The sequence below is a fragment of the Cyanistes caeruleus genome, chromosome 6, assembly GCF_971803275.1.
Source record: "Cyanistes caeruleus chromosome 6, bCyaCae1.hap1.1, whole genome shotgun sequence".
In the NCBI taxonomy this organism is placed as follows: domain Eukaryota; kingdom Metazoa; phylum Chordata; class Aves; order Passeriformes; family Paridae; genus Cyanistes; species Cyanistes caeruleus.
Window position 1 is genome coordinate 47678712 of NC_141706.1, and position 22524 is coordinate 47701235.

The window sequence follows — 22524 nt, forward strand, 5'->3', positions numbered from 1 at the left end:
TGTCCCTCCACTGTTTGTCTTGGTCCTGTGCTCCCACTGCTCTGCGGTGCTCCTGCCTCCCCCTCGTGCGCATGCACCCCTCTGCTCGCAGCCAGGTTCATCAAAAAAACAACTGTGTCGCCATGGTAACAGAGAGACAGCTGAAAAATGGCAGCTAAATGCAGCTGCCCCTCATTTAATATCGACTCTGGCACTGACAGAACAGATAATGGGCAATAACACACCATTATGCTGCGGGGAAATGAAATGCTTCAGCAGACGCCTGTCATGCTGCAGGGATTTATTTGTTACTGTACCAGCAGAGATTTCTCTTCCCTTCTGTCTATCACTTTCTCTCATTCCCTCTTCTTTTTCTCCTTTCCCTTTTCTGCTTGTTTTCTCCACTCGTCCCTTTTGCTTTCCTCTATTTCTCTGCATTCCTTCTTTCTTATTTTTTTCTTTTCCCCACCTCTTTTCCCTCTTGCTTTCTCTGTCGTGTTCTCTGGATTTATTGCTCCTGGTGTTGAAAATACTGCTGTGTCTGAAGCCCAAGGGTTTTGTGAAGCTCCAAGCTTTATACACCTTTCAGACTTCCCATGTTCTTCCCAGTTCTTCTCCCTCTTGTCTGTGTGCACATGTCAGTATGACTCTAGTAAGGATGATGTTTTCTGGATGAGCCTTCTACCAAGAAATTTCTGTGGGCTGTGTTTTAATTTGGCAAATAGGACACAATGTAATAGAAGTTTTTGATGGAAACGTAGAGGAAAGTGCTAGTGGAAGGGATGTACTGCTTCTTGTGGTGCCACATTTTGTGACCACAGGGGACCACAGAGGTTGTGCAGTTTGCATCTAGGTTGTGGATCATGTTGGTTTCTATATGATTCCTAATGTTGTGACCCTTTCATCACCTTAATTATTCAGGGTTAGTTTCACTTAGTAGCTGCTCTGGGTTTAGTTCCTCTAAATCCTCTGCTTGTGCAAATCTGAGATGAAAACAAGAGGCACTAATGATAGCAAGTGATCCTCTCTCAGCATTGTAAGACATGTCCCTCTGCAGATAAAACTTTGAACTAGACAATAAACTTCCAGGTACCTACCTTTTAGCTGGAAGAAATCAAGACCTGTGAAACTCATTGCCTGGACTCAAAGGCTGCTCTGACCTCCATAAAAGGGCTGTCTGTGGATGCAGTTAATGCAGGCAAAGGCTTTCTCCTTTCTGTACAGACTATCTCCTCCACATTTTATTGCAAAGAGCCATGAAATCCTCAGACATAGAGTCATGTGTAGCTGCATCCATGGGAGTGACTTTCACAGATCATCAGGGTCTAGACATGCACTTGATGGGTAGAGGAGCTATTATCTTCTCCCACAAAATGTACACCATCCTGCAGTGTGAGTTCCTACTCAAAAGATGTGGCAGAGCTCTGGCAGCTGCCCAGTCCCTCGTTACTGCAGCTAACACTGCAGCTATGTCCAGAATCACATCACATCAATCCCTGTCTCATGTTGGTGTCCAGGAAAATGTGCCTGATGCAGAACCTGTTTGACTTGACTTGCTTGTACCTATGACTTTATTAACCTAGTTATGCAAAGAGCTCATTTGAATACAGATTTATTTTAGAAATTCTGTTGTTAGTGTGCCTGGGCCCTTATGAAAAAAAACATACTAGTAAAGTTGTATTTTCTGCCAGTGTAATGACATCTTCATTCATGATTTTGTCATTGTTGATATGATGATTACAGGAGATACATTGGATGGATATTTTTGTACACCCAGTTGGTGTCTGTGCCATTGAATCTTAAGGTAGGAGTAGGCCTAAATTCTCTAAATGATGTATTATACACATTTTGCCATATGGACCTAGAATAGGATCATCTTTTCATTGAGTGTGATGGAGTAAGCAAATCTAGCTAAGCAGATTTTTAGAAAACAAAATTTGCAAAGACTTATTGCAATGCAGTTTTAAGCAGTACCAATCTTATGGACCCCCTGGTTATTCTATCTCAGCCTTGTTGTTCTAGCCCCATCTAGCCCTATCTATCTGGTATTGATAAAATACCCTGATCGTGACTTGCCAATCATCTACATTTTTGGTACTTGGATAATTTTTTATTTAAAATTCCAAGGCTGTGGAGTAAGTGCCCATTGTTTGAATCCTAGCAGTTTCCCAGAAATATTTACACCTCTGTGTAAAATCTGTACAATGACTCCTAGGTTTTCCAAGTTCATCAGCAGTCACTATGATTTGTGACAAGTCATGGGGGGAATCTTTAGTACAACAGCAGGTAAGATAATAACTGCTAGAGGAAAGCAGATAATGAGAAAGAAGGAAAGATCCTTTTGGCTTATGTCCTGGTACACCCTCATATCTCTGCAGAGGAGTTTATTTAAGCAGAATATTTCCAAAATATCAGCATACATCCTAAGTACCTGATTTGATTTACTTCTGCACTTCAAATGTAGAGCATGCTCCTTAGAAGTCCTCTTAGGACTCACAGATGAAATAGGTGACTTTGAGACACTGCAACTTGATGTGCAGTTGAGTGGTAAAATGACATTCATCCTCCCTGATACTTGGTTATGTTTCAGTTGACTTTGGGAGCAACTCTTAGGCAGCTATGGGTTTCCTAGTTTTTCACTACTTTTTCCAGTGTCTTTAAAATTAATACCTGCAGTAAGATATTGAAACAGTAAGAAGGTGATTTCTGTTTTAGTTTCAAAGAAAGCAAGTTGGAGTCCATAAGTCCTTAATTGATGTAATTCCACTACTTCCCTGAACTAGATTTTTATGTATAAAGGCTATTCAGAGCTCTCTCTCCACAGTTGAAATTACAGTGAACTGACCCCCATTTCAATTGCATGCCCCTCCCAGCTTCTTGAGCCATGCTTATTAATGAAATAAGCAAACATGAAAGTGTCTCAAGGGTTTTTTTTTTTCCTGTTTTTATTTTTCTTTTTTTTCTCCCCACTCTCCCAACAAACCTGCAGTCATTAAGTGCCTTCACAAGAGAGGAATCGGCTTGTTGAGAAGAAAAGCTCTGATTTTTAAAAATTTTTCATTTATGAAGAATCCCATCAGGAGCGGGCTGTGATTAATACACATAATTGAAACAAATTGCAGCTAACTGCAGAAAAGCGTCTCCCAGCTGCTGACAGAAGGAAATTGCTGACAGCATTTTCCCATTCAATGAAGAAAAGAGAGAGAGGGAGAAGGGAACCCTGCCCAGCCCGTGCAAGCATATGGCCACTGTGTGTGCATGCACGTTCAGAAGCACTTGTGCAGCCAGTGCACATTGTGCAGGAATCTGTATGTGCAGCCATGCCACACGTGGAGGTGCTCACCCAGCTTTGCATGCATTTGTAAGGACTGTCCCTGTGTGTGTGGGGGATCCCTCATGTCTGGGTGCCTGCCCTGCTGAGCACACATGCAGTGTGACAGTCGTGTTGCGGAGTGAGAGCTGCTCTGCAGGCACCGTGTGCTCCACACAGAGGAGGCTCCAGCCGTGCATGTGCTTGCACACGTGAAACCAGAGACTGTCTTCTACAGGGAGCCCTTCCTCTGGCTGTATATCTAGGAGGATATGGAAAGCTCAGCTCTGGCTTTTAAAATGTCTTCCCTCACTAAAGGTTCTTCTGTGTCTTTGACCCTTTGTTTTCCATGCGCCCTATCTGTCATTAACAGCCTAAACAGAAAACACTTAGACTCTGGAGATGAGTCTGAAGCTAAGAGAGCCATCTTTGATTGAAATGCCACACAGATGGCTAATGGGCATACATCAGAGCTTTGTCTGACTCAAAAAGTTGCTCTGGAGAGGAATTTAATTTCCATAGTTCATTCAGTTGCTGGCTTGTGCTAAGACAATCAGTGACTGGGTTACGCTGATGGTTTTGTGATACACATTTATCACGTGTGTGCCTTGTCTAGCTTGCCCATGCAGTGATGTGCTCCCACACAGCCATGTAACTGCTTCAAAGTAAGCAACCCAGTGTGCTGAGCGGGCCACAGAAACGCTGGTCAGCAGAAGGCAAAGTTAGACACCTCTAGGACATGTTAGTAAGATCTAACAAACTGGCTGGCAAAATCTGCAGTGAGGTTGATGCTCTAATACTAACTGGGCATATTTTCTTGTGATCATCTGTTGATTTTATAATCTGAGCTTTTATTCGTCACTGTGGAAGGGCATTTTAACTTTTTTAGAAGCAGGCAGGAATATCAAGTATGAGTTATTTCCAATGTATCCACCTTTAAAGCTGATTGCTATGGTGTGATGCTGGTTGGTAAAAAAAACCAAAACTCATTGTTATTTTTCCTGTTGAAATAAAGCCGTGAAGTCTGTTTGCTACCACATGTGTATTATAAGTGTTATAAAAATAACTTACTTGAACTGGTCCCTAATCTGTTGTTCCCTGTCCCTCTGTGCTGGTGTTCAATGTAAACACATCAATATGAAGCGGTTAGCAAACAAACATTCCTTTATCAGAGGTGTATGCCAATCCCAATGGAAGCCTAACACCTCAGGCAGGCAGATGCAGGGGGAAAATAACTGATAAACTCAGATGTTACAGGTTATGGATTGTGTTTATGAGTTAGTGATTGATAGTAGATGCAACCAGGAGGGCTGGAGCCATTGACATTTGAAGTTCAACCCAGGAAATGGTGCATTTGTCTCTAGCACTATTCAGGGAGCTTCGAAAGAGTCCAAGAAATGTTCAGTGAAAAACCTTAAATGCTGAAAGAATTTAAAATAATAGCAGGTGGATGGTGCTGGAAGTGAGATAGCTGGTTTAGATTATTACCATAATAACAAATCAGGCAGAAGCAAGCTAGACTGAATTTGCCTATTAAAAAAACCCTACATGTACTCATTTAATTCTAAGGTAAAGCAAGCTAAGCTAGTGTATTCACAGTGAGGCATGAGTGTGTTTACTGAAGGGTAAAGTGATGCATGTGGGCAGCTGCTGTGAAGGAGCTGATGTGATGTATTCCACATGCTTGCCTTGTGCACAGAGACACAAGTGCCCCACCTCTCAGTCAGGGTTACTCCTTGATGCACAGAAACCAAGTTTCTCATAGCTGTAATGGTTTTTTTCCCCTTTAAAACTCCCCTTGCTGCCAAGAAAGGTCATATCCCAACTGTGTTTCAGTCCTCAGTGGTTATGGAATGTTGATGCAGAGCTGTACATAAAAGGTATGTTCTACTCTGGAAAGAGTAATGGTTACAACCAGTGGACAGAGCTCTGTTTTATAGAGGTGAAAAAGCAGGTACAGGTGGAGTCTGGAGGTTTATAAGCCTGCAGGGCTGTAACCACTTGAAGGATCAGCAGGGCTGACCACAGCCTGTTCTGACTGGTGCTTGCATGACTATCAGAAATTGTAGCTGGTGGGAAATTACAGTTTCTGTCAAGGATCATTTCTGTCTTTTGGGGCTGAACAGACTCAGTTCTGCCAGATGAAGCAATTTTAGCACATATATATAAACCACCCACACCTAAAGGAACTTTATGGAGTTGCTGCAGTTCTTCCAGGAGCTTGAAAGTGAGTTCTTAATTTACCCCCACTGAGAAACAGAATCTTTGGGGCCAACAATCTTGTTTTACTAGGTGCTATGAAATATTGAGGTCAGCACTAACATTTGTCTGCTGCTATCTCTGCAGCTTGAGAATTTGTTTTAACTAGCCTTCATTGTGAAGGCCAGCTATGTTTTATGACCATTGTGGTATGGTCAAGCCAAGCAGACCACAGAAGTTCAAAATCTGCTCATCAGTAGGACGAAGAAACAGGGAAGTGGTGCTCCAGGAAGGTGTAGAGGCAACAGCAGGAACAATTGTGATCCTCTGTGGGCTGCAGATGGTAAAGCTTAATGTTGCAAATTGTCAGGTAATTTGTAAAAAAGCTTTCAGTGTTGGTATGTACTAAATGCAGTGGGTTCTTTTCCTCCTTTGTCTTCCCAGACTAGTTAAGTTATACAGTTCTCTTTTGTTCAGTCCCTTTGTGGGATTGATGTATAGTGGCATGCAAGAAAAAATTGTGTAAAATTGGGAAAAAAGTATTTAGTAAAGTTTCTTTTTTGTGTCAAGTTAGCTGTGTGTAATGATAAAACTGCATATATATGTATATTTAGATAGATCAACTATATGAATTAATAAGTTATATGATTTCATCCCTCTTATTTTTTTTAGTTCTGCAACAGAGTTGTGAGAAAATAAGTTATACCTTGTTCTGACATATGCTTTAACAGTAAAGCTTTTAAAATTACAATGTGAAGGCCAAATTTTGCCAACAGTCCTTTTTCAGCAGCCCCATAATAGATCATGAAGGTATGGGTAGAACTTGTTTTGACAAAATTCTGTTGCTAGAGACAGCATGAAGATTTCAGCTTCTCTGTGATTCTACAAAGTAGTGGCAGGCATAGAAGTTAAAGGAAAAAAAACTCACCAACACTTATTTTTTGTTGGAATGAGCACATTTGACCAGAGAGCTGTCAAGAGACAATTAATCTGGAGGCTCTTGAGGTTACAGAGTGGCAGAGTCCACTTTCAGAATTGTCTTTTGACAGTGATGTTTTTCACATAGCAAGGGCTTCATGAAAGGCTCCTTCATGCTGGCTACAAGCATGGGATACACAAGGGGTTTCTCTATGGGTCGTGACCAAAACTGCCATTCTAACTTCCCAAAATCTCTGACCAGCTTTCAGTTCCAAAATAACAAGACTATGGTGTCAGTGGGTTAATGGAGTTGTTAATGTCTGGGAGAAAGGGGGACAACACTTCAGTGAAACAGGAATTAGAAAATATTTATAAAATATACAAATACTCCTGGTGTTTCGATTAGAAGGAGAGTCTTTGCTACTAAAAGTCCCAAAGCCCAAAACCACAGAAGTCAAGACCCTCTAGGGTGAGCTCATCTCCAGGAAAATAATGGCAATACCTTTCTGAACTGAAAGAGAAACAGGATTTTCAAAGGTGGTTGTAGCACAAGGGCAATGTCGCATCTCCTGCAGAGAGATTTGAAAAGTAATTTTTATAACAGTTGGGCTTTGCTTGTAAGAGTAAGAATTACATCAGTTCTGACCTTCTAGCAACAGGCTTAGGAAAAATAACACGAACACAGATACCAGCATGATCACTATCTTACATCCAGCAGTATACCCTCACTGATTGCCATAAAATTGCTCCTTATTTTTATCAAGGCCAGAGAGTTCAGAGTTTGGCTTATAGTACTGAAGAGAAGCACTGGTTTGGCTGTTGTTTTTTATTCTTTTTAGGTGATATATGGTCTTGATAATGTGTACAAGGCTTTAATAAGCTTGTGTTACCCAGTAGCTTGAACTAATGAAAGCAGCTGGGCTCATTTTTGGTTCTGTCACATCAAGATATGAAAGTGATTTCATTGATGATATGAAGTTACTAATTTTGAATGACCTGATAGAATAGCTGTTATCTATTATTCCAAATAGCATAGATAATTTCAGAAATTTATGAGAACAGATGAGCTGATAAGCATTTAAGGATAATTACAGTATATATTAAGCATCAGTTTTTATTGCATTTAAATAAATGGATGTAATATGTATCTATGAAAAGACCACATTGGAATAGCTAAGAAAGAATTACAATCATAACGATTTTTTTTGCTTGAATACAAAAAAAACTCTACTATAATGAAAAATCTACTCTTAATTTTTTTTTATTTGTTGAGGTTTGAAGAGATCTTATGTACTTCTAGTGATTAACTGGAACGCTTTTGCAGAAAGAAATACTTTTTCTTTTCATCAGCATCAGTACCAGCCAGAGATGCTAAACTGACACATATTTTGCACTGCTGTTGGGCTTCCCCCACTCTGACCTTAAATGACTTTCTGTACCTTTTAACCCACTCCTGTGTCAGTCTTGTCTGGGTTGCATGCGAAATCTTCAAAAGCATGCTTAGTTTGCCACAGATGTCTAAATGAATTAGATGCTGCACCCAGATGACTTCTGTGGAGCTTCTGGCAAACTTTTTTTTCTGTCAACTTTCCAGCAAACTTTTTTTCTGTGAACTTTCCTCAGTGTCATGTAGCTCCTATTTTGAACATGTAAGGAGTTGTTAAGATGGAAGAACATGTTCCTTTTGGAGGTTATGGTGTTGTATTAAATAATAGTAAAAAAACAAAATATGATAACGGTAGGCTGTGCTCTTTTGCACATACAGGAGACTACTGCACAAAAGATAGATGTCTACTTTTTCAAATTAGGATGTGAATTCTGTGTGCCTAGGACCTGTTCCTGCAATCTGAGATACATTAGTCTTGATCTTCAAGCGTGTTGGTGGCATGTACCTATTGCAGAAAATTCTGATGGTGAGAGATTTCAGAAAATGCAATGTATATGGTTTGCCCAAGTCTAGTGCACTCTAAAATAGAGCTGGCAGCAGAGCTGAAAACATGCAGATTTTTTTCTGACCCTTTCTTGAGCAACAAATCCCTTGAACAACTGGCTAGACAGTCCACTTTATGTTTAGATGTTTTTGCCTCCCAAAAGGAGTAGCCTCCTGCTTACCTGGAACTGGAGTCACATTCTTCATGGGACGAGCCTCCTTGTTGTTATTGAAGAGACTGTTTGACAATTTTGTTATTTATGATGTTCCCAATTCAGGCAATATTCAGTTTAGGTTTTTTAGTAAATGTATTTATGTGTGTTTTCTTAGGAACTAGTCCCATAACAGTAGAGGTATTGGAGGGCAGGCTGATACTTGTTTTCACCTCCTCAGCTCTGTATGCTTTTGTTTTCTAGGTAAGAACTTTGCTCTTTTTATCAGTTTTGGATGTACTTATTCAGACATATATTTATTTATGCATGGGTTTAATGTCATATTCATCGCAAAAATGTTCCCTGTTCTCTACGCTTTTCATTCTTGTTTTACATGGCCCTTTTTTCTGCACATAACTTTGCTACAGCCAAGCGGTCAAGACAGTAATAAAGTGTGTGCGTGGCAAAATAAGGTAGAATGAAACCCTTATATAGATGTTTTGTGTCATTTTTATGTGCATCACCCTCTTCCTTCTGATGTAGGGCTGTCTATAGTGATCTAGAGCCTTCCCTTCCTTTAGCTTTGTTTTCAGCATTGTGTTAATTGTTTGTGGTGTACGGGTTTTTCAGCAGCGTGCAGTGAGAAAGGTCAGCTGTCAGAAACAGGCCTGTCCACAACTGATAAGGCATTCGAGAGATTGGATTTGACTCATTAAGCACCTTCCCTGTAGACATGGACTCTGCTGCAGAAAAAAAACCCAAGAAAACAACAAGCTAAATCAGGAAGGAAAAAAGCCCAGGATGAAGTTGGAGCATGCGCCAGAAGCACTGGCACACCCTCCCTCTCACCCCCATGCACAGTGCCAGTTCCGTACGCTTCCACCACAGTTGCATCCTTGTGCACCATGGATATCTATGCTTATGCCCTGAGACTGTGTGTATTCACTTCAGTATTTACACCTGGGCAAGACACACATTTGTGTTTGCTGTGTACATACGTGTGTGTGTGCGTGTGCAAGTCCTCATGTGTGTGGGCTCTGAAGTTACATGGGGAAATGTACTTCATTCCTGCCCTCAGATGTGTGCTCTAAGTTGTATAAGGATTATTATCCCACATTTTACATGTATGCAAGTGCATCCACTTCAACCTGGTTTTGCATGTTTCTTGCCCTTGTAAATCTCTTCACGCTCAGGTCGCTTCCTTTCATGCTGTAACAAAGGGCACACCTCTTCATGTCCATCTATTGTGTTTGTTCAGCTGTACTTTGTCTGCCTTTCCACAGAAATATGCTGTGTCGGCAACTGTCCTGCCTGTACTGCATATATGTGTCCACTTCCCTGGTAAACATGCATGGAATTTGCTGCTGTACACACACAGCAGAAGCCTAGCATGTTTCTCATCGCATACAAATGCACACATTTTTGACCCTAAATAATTACTGGTCAACGCTGCTCTGCCAGCTTGTAACAGTCTCTTGCCTGTGGCTTTGTTTGAGAAGAATTGTTCTACCTCAAATTGGGTTTGGATACTGCTACTCCCATAAATGGTCCTAATGATGTCTCACAACGAGCACAAATGGAGGGCAGCAGGAGTGCTTGGCAGAAGTGTATTTTGATATCTTGGCAGTACCGGGGTTCCACATGTACACACTCTCCAGTAAGACAGAAGCTGTGGGACGCTGATATTACCGCGGTCTCTGTGATACCACTGGTGCTGTTCTGTCCTGCTCTCGTCTCTCTTCCACTGCACTTCTGCTTTTCACCTTCCTTCGCATCTCCCCTTTCCCATGGGCATGGCTTTCAATACCGCTCGCTGGTATTGAAAAGGATAATTTTGTGGATCATTATTGTGTTATTACAGTGATTAGCAGTAACTATTTCTCTACTCCCACTTCCCTCTGGAAGGATGCCCAAGGGGCTCCCTGCTCAGCAGCAAGCGCGACGCTTGCTGGAAGGCTGCTGCCAGCACAGATCTACGGGCAGCACACGCTCACCTCTGGCAGAGCTGCCTCTCTCCCTTCTGCCCCTTTCTTTGTGAGCTTCCAGCAGTTCTCTAAAATAGTGCTGTTCAACAGAAGCAGGAACTTTGCCTCCTGTTGGGCTCCTTACATGTACTTTTGTTCTCAATGCCCTTTCAACTGCCTCTCAGTGTTGGTGTAAATCATTTTTTTCATTCCTGGATCAGTCTTGGAACAGTCCCTCCGACAGCCTTCATGTTTTTTCTCCCAAGCAGGACTAATCATACCACACATGTAGGGAAGACTGAGATAGATGCCTAATGCTCTTCTCTCTAATGATATGACTTTTTTACTAAGGTCATTAAATTTTGGAGAGATCTTGCCACCAATGTGGTAAGGAGCAAAAATTCCAAGTGCATCCTGTTTTAATAGCTGAATGTTAGTGCTCTTGAATCTGTAGTCAGTAATAAACAGGTCTAAATGTTTCAAATTCAGAGCTCAGCTGTATTCTTACACACACATTCTTACCTGTACTGTCACATGTGCTCTACACAGAAGGGTAGATGGGCCAGGTAGCAACCCAGCAGTAGAAACACCTCTGTGGGAGCAGGGCTGGTGAATATGTTCAGCCTGGAACTTTATAGACATGGTAATGTGATGTCTCTCATCAGTTTGTGCCTTGCTGAACATTCAGTCTGTGAGGAAGCATTTCTACTGGGTGATGTGTTCAGTGACTGGCATCCTTATGTTTTAGAGTGATGCAGCAGGAAAATAAGAAAACTATAAAAGAATTGCTGAGTGAGATGAAAACATAAGAAAAAGTAAATACAGCAGCAGTGGGAATTGCCCTCACCCATGCTTAGCATTGAGGAATTTAGTGGAGGTCTTATGCTCAGCAAACTATCATCATATCTCTTGAAAAAATTTGTAGCAATACTTTTCTTTTTCTCTACCTTCTGGAACTAGGATTGAGAGTATCAAAATTGTTCAGAGAAATGGAAAAGTATTCTTTGTTCAACCAAAACAAATTGTGAATTTATATGACTATATCAAATTCTTTCAGGCAAATTATTTTAAAAATTGATTTATTCAGCATCATTCATTTCAAAATAAACATGTTTCATGCTTTCATTTTAAAATGGAACTCCAGGTTTTTTTAAGAAATGTATTTTTAAGGATGTGTAATCCAAAATTTTTAAGCTTCATTTTGGGTTAAGGAAGATATTGTCACAGAATGTGTTTTTTAGTCCCTATGATCAGCTGATGGAACATAAAGAACAAGCACAGCTCTAAGTACATAGTGCCATGGTCAGACCAGTACCTGGAGTTTATAATTTCTTTGACAGAGAATGCAACATGATACACTGATACCAGTAGAGTTGTTTGTATTTAGCAAACAATGGAATATAGGTGGAGAAGACGATGCTCAGGACGTACATTGCATATATGCCGGATTGACACAGGTCTTCTCCTTACATATGTGCAACCTTTCTTGGTTTTCAGAGTTTTATTAAACTCATAGACTGTTCTTTTCCCATAGGTCTCAAGGACTTAACCTATATTTTTGTTATCTTTATAGTACAGCTGAGGTTAATGAAGTGCCTCAGGTTGCACAGTGAATCAGTGACAGAGTTGCGGATAAAAAGCTGGGGCTCTGACTTCCATGCCTCTACTTTGTCATTTAGATCAATTTTAATGAGCAATTTAAAAACATGATGTTACCAGACATATGCCATAATCTTTCATAGGCATGTCATTTATTCATTTTCATTATTGTAGTATTAATACTTTTGTCATCAAAACATTTTAGCAAAAAGGTTTTTATAACTGTGTTTTTCAGCTATTTTGTGTGCAATATTGGAGAAGTTCAGACACTTCTGTTTTCTACTTCTCTTCAGAAAAAGACAATATGTGGTTTAGAGAGTGAGTAGAGAACCTATGGAGCACAGAATTGGCAAAACTACTTTTAAAAAATCTGTCTATGCTCAATATGTGGACTAACTAGGAGATTTTGTGGTATAACTGATTTACGTTTTTTCCTCTCAGAAGAGATATTGTCAAACAGCTGCAATGTCCTGTTCAGTGGAAAGGAGATTCCCAGCATTGACAAGAAAAATAGTTTTTCATTTGGGTGAATATTTATTCATTTAGATGATATGATCTCTAATAGTATATTTAATAGGTGCATACTCATACTTCAGAAATATAGGGCAGTTGTGCTTCTAACAGGCTACTAGCTCTGCCACTGGTATGTGACAGTGATATATGGGAACTGCTTTATACATTTAGTATATGCCAACTATTTTGAGGATCAGGAGCCTAGGGAAAATTTCTCCTTTCTCTGGGCTAAAGATCACGCACTTTCATCCCTCTTCCTTCCCTTTGCAGTCAGTCTTTGCTGTGCAGTGGTCCAAATTTAGGTGAAATAAGTCACTCTGCAGGGCTGGTTCTGGACCTCTTAGGCATGGTTTGCAGTCCCACAGGTCAGAGCCTCCTCTCTGTTGGAGCCAGCCCAAAGAACATCATCCAAGGACACAGGCAGACAAAAGTAGAGGTGGAACATGCAGTTCCAGAGCTCTCATGCAGTACCTTCAGATAAAGCAGTTCTTCCTCTTGTTTTCATTAAGAGCTTAGCTGCACAGGGAAATAATAGATTAGTCAGGTTTGACAAAAACCCCTGAACATTCATTGTATTGCCAAGTCTCCTTGATCTCTTCTGGGCTTAAATTTGAGGCTCTTTTAACAAGCATTCTGCTTTAGACTTGAAGGGTAATGGGTAAAGTAGCAGATAAGAGAGTAGAGGGCATGATTCATGCTAGGCACTTGATGTTCTCTGGTAGAACATTAATGCTTCCTTTGCTCCTACTGGTGAGGTGAAAGAGCTCTTTGCATAAGATTAGAGCTGCTACACTATGTGCAAAATTTGAGATTGGCATTGAGAGCGCACGGGCTGTTGAGTGCATCTCACCTTTGCTGTGGACTCTTGGCATCTCTTGAACATGATGAGAATTGTTGTCTTGCATTGATTCTATTTCTGATGTTATGCTGATTCCTCTCTGCTTCCAAGTTGCAAGTTATGTAGACGTAGTGAGCATGAAGAGCCTGATGAAACAGTAAATGACGCTATTTCTGAAAAATGTAACGTTTCCCAGAATGGTTTAAAGTTAGTAAGCATTTAAGAGACTACTCTTTTTACTGTAGGACTCCAGCTCAGCACTTAATTTTCGCCATTATAACATCATTCAATGATTTTATGGCAAATTATTTTTCCGACAGCAAAAATTCTTCTTGTTCTAAAACATTATTCCTATAATTTCATTGATGTTAGAAGTCATATTCTTTTTCTAAGATTTAATCAATAAGTTCAGTCATCTCATTATGACATTAATATGACTTACATGTTCTTACTTTACAGTTTGTGGAGTATAAATGCAGGCTATGATATGGCTCTCACAGGTTCCACATATCAGTATCAGTGCTGGTGGTGCTTCAAAGATGCTTCATGCACTGAAGAATCTATTGTACACTATTTCTAATGTATTTAAATAATTAAATAGTATCTGTAAGACTTTTAAAACCAGTGTTTGTTTTTGAGTACTGAGGCCACAAAAGTGTGCTTGTGAGGGAGAAATTGTGGGACCTTATGAGAGAGTCTGACGAGTGGTGTTACTGATCCGATCAGGTGGTGTGAAGAATGGTTAAACTAGGAAAAAAAATCAATTATTTGGATGTATTATTTTCCTGTTCAAAGGCTGCAAAGAAGGAATGCAGCAAAAGGATAAACAGAGGCTGCAGTAATCTGCTTTAGCTACTACTGGATTCTGTCACCATCTCTTTAAAATAAAACCCTGATTCTTTACTAAAGTACTGAGCCTGGAGGTTTGTTTTAATGACATCAGTCTGGGCGAGGTGCTTTGACCACTTCTGAGGTCTTTCATTAATTTGAACGTTCAGTCATGTAATGTTGACTGTAAACCAAACCCCATTAAGATAGGGACTGCCTCACAGAACACGTATAATGCAGTCAAGGTGAGAGCAGGGAGCAGCTGACCCTTGGTTTTAGTAGAGTTACTCGAGGTTTTTTCCAGGAGATTTCAAAAAAGTCGCTGCCCATTTTATATTTTTCTAAATATTTCTTAATTGTGTCTGGAGCCAAAATTCCATGAGATGCTGCTTTTGTTGAGTATTAAGCTTCATGCCCCTGAGCAAATTGAATGATTCTAAGGTTTGTTGTTTTCAGCTTTGCAGTCGTGAAGTATTTATTTTCAAGCATTATCCAAAACTTTGGAGCCTGCTTTCTCCACACCTTAGCTGGGATGACATGCTGGATGGACTAGAGAAAAACAGGAGGTTGTTTTCCCTCCACAAACGTATGAGAACCTCTGGAATGAGCCCAGCATGGAGACACAGGAGCTCCTGAACTCAAATTCTTTCTCTGTTATTGATTTTCTCAGTGGCTCTGAGTAAACACATTAAAATGTCTGTGCAATGGTTTCCTCATATATAAATCAAAATGCCAAGTTTTCTGACAGGATCAGCAACATTGCACATTAAAACTGAAGCTAAAATTGCCATCTGGCTTTCCTGAAGAGGTAGTATAGCTGTATATTGTATGGGAAGATCTTGGGGTTGTTACCTCTCCAGGGCACCTGAGACTCAGCAAGCTCTGGGGTTTCTTCAGGGATGAGAAGAGCCAGGAGCTTGGCCTAGCTACTCGTTTGCTGTGCTTTTGTTTCTGCTCCTGCACTCAGCCTCTGATATGTGCTGATGGCTGGTTTGGATTTTGAACAGATATGCCTGAGACTTGCAAAACTGGCTTTGCAGTGTGGTGGTGATGGTAACTGGTTGATGTGCTGGGTGTGTCTTAGAGGGATTGTTCAGAAAAGGGTGACATTTTCCCATTAAAGTGATGGGTGACTCCATTCATTCAAGGAAAATATCTGCGCTAGTTTGAAGATTCTGAGTTTTGCTTCTATCCAGGTGATATTTTTGCATCTTGAATATGTGAAAGTTTAATTCCAAGTGTGGATTTTTGTACAAATCTTGGATCTTTGAAAATCCCAGCTACTGCAGAGGATTTAGTTTAGGATTCATATGAATGAATTAGGAAGTAAATAATGAATTTAGATTAATACTAACAAGAGGAATGGAAGATTTGATTACTTATATGTGCTGACAAGTTCTGATTTTTGTATATCTATTTAGTATTAACTAAATATTAATAAGTAAAAATTAATAAGTATTAACTAAGTTAAACATGAAATCTTGCAAATCATACAAAAATTCAAACATATCCCAAATATGTTTTAAGTAAATGTTATTTTATGCAGTTGCATTGCCATCCTTGAATAACTAGATCATCAATTCAATTAAATATCACTGACTATATACGGGGATTCACATACCAGAAAAATCAGGGTTTGCTCTATTGTTTCATGTAACATAAACCAAGGATCCCTGCTGACTTTGAGTTGGATCTTAAGGTTAGCTTGTGTGTTGCTGTGCAGAAGCTGATGGGTACACTACCACTGTTTAAGGGATACAGAAGATATAAATATAACAGTGCAGTTGGTGGAACCATCAAAACTGTACAGCACAAGGGTCATGAGCTAACAAATAACAAGTGGTTCACTGCTCTGTTGTGTTCCAGACCCTGTCTGAAAGGATAAGGAAATACTGGGAAACCTGCAGCCTACTCAGTGCTTTTTCTCCTCATTCATGGTGAAAAGAACCTATACCTCTTTTCCCCCTCCATACTCTCTGGTAATTTTCAGGTGCTTTTTGATCACAGCTATGGTGTAAGAGCATCCTAACAGGTGGGACAGTATGGAAAGGCCATGCTTGGTGAGAAGCCTTTTGTGTGGCCTGACAGAAGCTACTGTGCTGTAGCTTGGGGGATACATAGTCAAGCTGTTTAGTGCAAATATTAGCTGAAGCTGCTGAAGCCTTTCATGAGACTGCTAAACCACATGGCCAACTGATAAACTGTTGAGGAGTCAGCAATTTGGAAAATACAATCTTAGAAAGTGTGTTGACCTTGGGAGTTGTGCTTGTGAGACATGGCATGGCCAGGAATGAACTTTGATTTCACAGTGAACCCCAGAGATATTTTAGTGCATGGTGATCTGCAAATTTGAATGTCTGTCCAGAGCAGTCACAGGAGGAAGAAAAACCCCATGACAACACATGAAACAGAAATAGCTGACATTTTTCCAAGAACAGGAAGGATACAAAGGTGGATAAAGTACAGAATCCCATCTGTGACAAGGGTCAGCAGCAGGTGACTGGAGGAAACAGTCAGATGACATAGCTGAATGCACCCTATATTAGAACCAGTCGTACAAGCAGGAGTAATATCTCTGAATTTGCTCTGCTCTATTTTGATAAGTCTTCAGTGATTGTCTTAAATTACTGTTTAGATCTCTAATCTGCTCTTTGCCTTCTCCTTTTTACTGAGTAGAGCAATGAGATTTCATCTAAGTGGTCAAGAAAGTGTAAATGAGCCCTATTAGTATGTCCTGTACTGAGTGAACAATCAACTAACCCTGTCCCCCAGCACAAATGTGTGTTCAGTGCTTTGTGCATCTTCAGCTGTAGGGAAAAGGTTCACTCACAATGATTGTGTTTGACTCCTGCCCTCAGACACTGGCTATTTGATGGGAATTACCCACAGGAACATTGAGCATGTGTCTAACTTGCTTGTAGGACATTCTCTTCTGATGGATCAGGAGTGACTAGGCAGGGGAATTGTCAATGTTGGGAGAGGGTTGTTAAGTTCTTGGCTCTGACTTCAGAACTGCAGTCAATAGCAGCCCTCTGTGCTTAGGCTGATTTAGCACTGATACAGGCATAAACTTGGTGGTGGTAGTTAAATGTATTCAGAATAAGATCAAAGAACCAAATAATTTGGAAGGGACCTCCAGAGGCTGTGTAATCCATCCATTAGCTCAGGGAAGGTCCAGTTAGTTCAGGTAGCTCAGTACTCTGCCTAATCAAGTTTTTAGTATTTCTAACGGTGGAGATTTCAGTCTCTCTGGGCCCTTCCTACTATTTTGACCATTTGTCAAGATAAAACATTTTTTTTTTATGGAATGAGAATTTTTTGTATTAAGCTGCTTCTGTTGTCTTTCATCCTTCTGCACAACTCTGAGACAAATTTGACCCTGTCTTTTCTATGTTCTTCCATTAAGTCATTAAAAAGATCAGTAAGATTTCCTTTGAGTTGTATCTCCATGAGGCAGAATGAACCCAGTGCTCTCAGCCTCTCCACACACATCAACTACCCCACATGCAACTATGTACAGGTTGCAATACTGTGCTGTTTTGTCACCATTATTTTATGCTGTGAGAGCACAGATTTTACCATGTAGTTATTTTCCAAGAATGGCTATGACAACAAGTATTTTCCCTTCAGTCTTGTACGAATAAATTCTGGCTAATCTTTATTAGTATTATTAAATGGGACAAAATGAAGCAGAAAAGTACTATTAATGCCAATAGAAATAGCACCAGCATTTGCCTTATGCAGTGATTTGTAAGCAATGATAGCTTGACTGCTTGTACTATCTGCTGCTAAGCCTTGCTTTCACAGCTGGGAGTCAGGAAGGTGCTGCAATATGGAGTGGGAGCTGGGATCTACACAGACTCCTTTGCAAGTACCATTTCCTCCCAGCTGGCACCAGCCAGCCCTCTTCCAAGCTTTCCTATCACTCTCCTGTATTTCTTCCACTGGATAAAATCGGGGTATGCAGCTGACTCAAGTCACACAAGCACAACACTGCAGCAGAACTGGCTTTGAGTGACTGGAAACCCAGGTACTGGGAAGTAGACCTCTAGCTCTCACAAAGGATTTTCATGCTATTCAAAGGCTGCTTCCAGTTGCTGAGAAATAAGTGCAGTGGCTTTCGTTGTTGTACATAAGAGATTTCTTCATGAGGAAATATTAAATGTCATGTGCTGTGAATAATTTCCCCATGTTTATTTTTGCTGTTTGAAAAAGATGTGCTTATCTGGTACAGATTTCCTGGGTAAGGTGATGAGACAAAGTTGTCAGCAAAGTCCTCAGATGTGTTTACCAGCAGCATTAATTATATCTGTGGACAAAACGTTTTATGTGGACTTCCCTCAGGCTCTCAGAGAAGGAATCTGTAGGACACCTCATGTGGCTCTCTTGTTTGCTTGGTCTCTCATTCAGCTGAAAGAAAGGGGCAGCTCTGCTAGGATTATATTCTGGTGTCTCTCTTAAATTTCCTGTCCGATAGGTTTAGATAAGTTCAGATGGCAGTAGTGCTGAATTTAAATACTGGTCTTTGTGAAATGCTGGGGTTTTTAATCGACATATATGTAGTGGCTGTGTTGTGAACAGTAGAGCTTTCCATACTTCTCCTAAAAAGGGTGTGAAATGTCCTATAAAAGTCCTTAAATGTGCTTTTCCTAGACTCCACTGCACACTTTTGAATGGTCCCTATGGAGACAGTGCTGCAGTGAAACTAGAAACACCGCACTAAAATTCATCGCTACCGGCCACCCTGCAGTTATTCTCTTGGTAGCCGTGTTATAAAAGGAGCTTTACAGTTATTAGCTCGATATTTAGCTCTACAGCTGGCAGTGCCATGGGGTGCTTAAATTTCATGACAACCTTAAACCTCTGCTCCCCAGACTGCTGAACAGTTCTTTTGTTTCCCTCCCTTTCCAGCGCGAGATGAGAACATGGCCACTTTCCGTGGCTCCGAATACCTTTGCTACGACCTGTCGCAGAACCCCATCCAGAGCAGCAGCGATGAGATCACCCTGTCCTTCAAGACGTGGCAACGCAACGGGCTCATTCTGCACACTGGCAAGTCAGCTGACTACGTCAACCTGGCCCTGAAAGATGGTGCGGTCTCCTTGGTCATTAACCTGGGGTCCGGGGCCTTTGAGGCCATTGTGGAGCCGGTCAATGGCAAGTTCAATGACAACGCGTGGCACGACGTTAAGGTGACACGCAACCTGCGGCAGGTAATGGTGAAGGGGAGAAAGCGCTGGGGAGAATTTACTTTTCTTTTGTTGGGACAGGCAGATGGCAGAGAATAGTAGAGAAATGGGGAAGCTCAGTTGCTACTCAATTGCTCAACTCAATTGCTAGAGTTTCTCCACCTATTCTGGATCTTGATGCCTAAAGGACGGTGAAAAAACATTAGTTGATGGGAATTTATCCCTCCTGCAATATCTTCATTTCCGCTTTATTAATTTTCTATTTTTTTCCCTGTTTGATTTAATAATAAAAACTTGTGACATAACTTTACTTTCATCTCCCTTTTCCTTTTTTCTTTTTCTGTTCTCCCTTTTAAATTTTATTATTTCCTTAATTATGATTCAATCTTATCACTAATATTCTTGTTGCAATTAATTATTGTGGGAATAGAACCTATTGCCAACAGCCAACGCTCTACACCTCTCTCCTTTTTCTTTCAGTTTTGTTAATTGGTTTAACCATTGCCATGATGTCACAATTCTAATTCTGAAAGTCTTTTGTTTTTCTTTTCCTTTTCTTTTGTGTGTGCATATGAGTGTGCAGGTGTGCAGGCTGGTGGGTATGTGTGTAATTATTTTAACTTTATAGCTTTGGAATTAATTGGCTGGAGTCTCTCTGAGTCCTCTTGATTCTCTGTTCTTTTTTTCTTCTTTTTGAATTTTTTCCCCTTCTTTCTATAATGAGATTCTACTTTATTTCTTGTCTCTGCCTTGAGACTCTTCTGTTTGCTGTGAGGCCTGGAAAAGTGGAAGGATCAAAAATCCCAAGCAAACTCAGATCAATCCAGCACCCTACAATTCCACTTTGGGACAGTTTTTCTGATTTTACCACTGTAATTTTGCACATCTACCTGCTGCTTTTCCTAGCAGACAACTACATCAGGTGATGTATTTGGTAGCAGGCTAGCCTTAAAATTCTGAAGCCTTTCTCATGAAATATAAATTCAGACATAAACCGATAAGGTAAAATTAAATAACTTTGCTCTGAAAGCTGGTAAATATATCAAGTCACTAAGGCCCATCCACTGCATCATAAATGAGGTTTACATGGTGAATAGGAGCTATTTGATGTCCTGCTGATTGGTAGAGAAGAAGAAATAGCTTGTAGATTAAGTTTTAAAATTAAATTAAAAATCAATTTGTGAATACAATGTGACCCGTTTATTTTCTCATTAATTTCAATATTAGCACAACTTTAAATAGCTTTATATAAATTTATACACTGTAATTTGTAGTAACATTTTACACTAAGAGCAAATGTGTCTGTGAGTACAGAATAATCAGTGCCAGGAATCAGAAAAAGTCTACTAAAAGAGGTCAGAAGATAATTTTTCTGTTATTAGCAGTTCATGTCTTTCTTTTCAATATTTGGATTTGGGGCTGAAGATTTTTATTTGTATTCCCTGTGCAAAACCTTGTATTTCTACATGCTTAGGATGTCTGGGTCTGAAAAAACAATCTGTCATCAGACTTTCATGAGACTACAGAATTCTTACCTATGGAAAATAATCAATCTGTTTCCAATAGTTTATAAGCAGATGAAAATTTAATTTCTTATGCAGTGGATGGGTCTTAATGATCCTGGTTTTTTTAACCTTTCCCATCAATAGAGTAGAGGGAGATGCACCAACTGGTCTAGGTTTGTCAGTCTCAAAAGGTCAGAATATATGGCTTTGTTTGATGTGTTTTGGTTATTTTTATTTTTAGGTAGCTTCAGAAGAGCTGGTCCTTGAATATCTCAGTAGAACTCATTGGCCGTTTTAGCTAATCATGCTTTTTATTTTTCATTTGAAATCAATTTCAGTGCCCACTGAAATATGCCAGAAACAAAATTAATCCTTGCTTCATGGCAGGATTGGCTTGGATCTTGAAGAAGCAGAAGGTGAAGGGTCACAAGCAAAACTGTGGATGGGAAGCTGTCACATTCTTTTCTTACTATTTTAGCTAGTGATTTTTTAATTGGTCCACGGAAGTGAACCAAGAAAATGGAAATCTGATACGCCTTTTTGTATTTGATGAGACCAGGACAGTACTTTGGTGATTATTAGAAAGCAGGTAGTCCCCTGCCAGCTAAGCAGCACCATACATTTTTAAGCCTCCTGATCTATGTGAATGTTTCTAAGTGATCCTGAATTCTCAAAGGGTCCAACTTGACTGGGCAAGAGAGAGAATGTCTGAATGAGATGGGTGGGCTCTTTGCAAATAAAGGCCTGTCTTCAAATGAAATTGCATTTAATTAGCAGAGGTGATTTGAGGTCCAATTCTATAGTTAAACATGGCAGAATACAGTTCAACCAATAAATATCAATAAGGATAGACTCTTTTTTTTAGTCATCTTTTCCCTGGATACTTACATTTTAACTTTTGATCTGTCTCAAAATTAAGACATTGACCCAGAACCTAAAGCTGCCCAGATATTTGAATTGAGGCCTTGAGGCAGAACAGCCATGATAGTCTTAAAAGTTGTCATCCAATATCATTTTGTATAACCTAAATAATTTTGTATGTAAAACATGATCGATTCTATTTCTTTCCTGACATAAATTCACCTGTAATGCTGCAGTACAGTATAGTTTACTAGAAAGTTGTTTACAGCTGTGCTCTTGTTTCCTTAAATAAACCCATTCCAAAACCAAACATAAAACCCCAACAAAATACGTTGCCTCTGAATATTGAAGCCTTATAAAAAAATAAGTAGCCTCCTTGTAATTGGTTAAAAATATTGCACTGGAGGTAGATGTATTTTGCTTTAAAATGAACTTTAGAAGCAATAATTTAGAAATTCCCAGAATAATATCTAAATCTAAGCAACTCCAGCTAAATGGACTATCAGCAGCTTCAGGATGCCATCTAATCTCTTCCTCTGCTTTTTTGGAGGCTAAGAGAAAGTGGAGAAGGATTTGCATAATTTTTTGTCTGTTTCTAGAATTAGAGTGGAACTTTAAATAGTTGGACTCTTGCCCAGTACTTTTTGGAATTGTTAAATGTTTTGTAGCTAAGCTGGGAGAGTACTAAGGGCTGCTTTTTTTTAGATCAAATGACTATCACAGCAGTTAATCTCCTTAG

The 22524-nt window shown here is 39.9% G+C and overlaps 1 protein-coding gene across 3 annotated transcripts in view; it reads left to right on the forward strand.

Annotated features, from left to right (window-relative positions):
• The window catches only part of NRXN3 (neurexin 3), a 972437-nt gene that overhangs the window by 253520 nt on the left and 696393 nt on the right, over positions 1-22524 (forward strand). For all 3 annotated transcript variants that reach the window (XM_086893498.1, XM_086893497.1, XM_086893499.1), the window contains one exon: positions 19142-19443. In XM_086893498.1, the coding sequence (XP_086749624.1) occupies positions 19142-19443 (302 nt within the window). The remainder of the gene's footprint in view (positions 1-19141; positions 19444-22524) is intronic.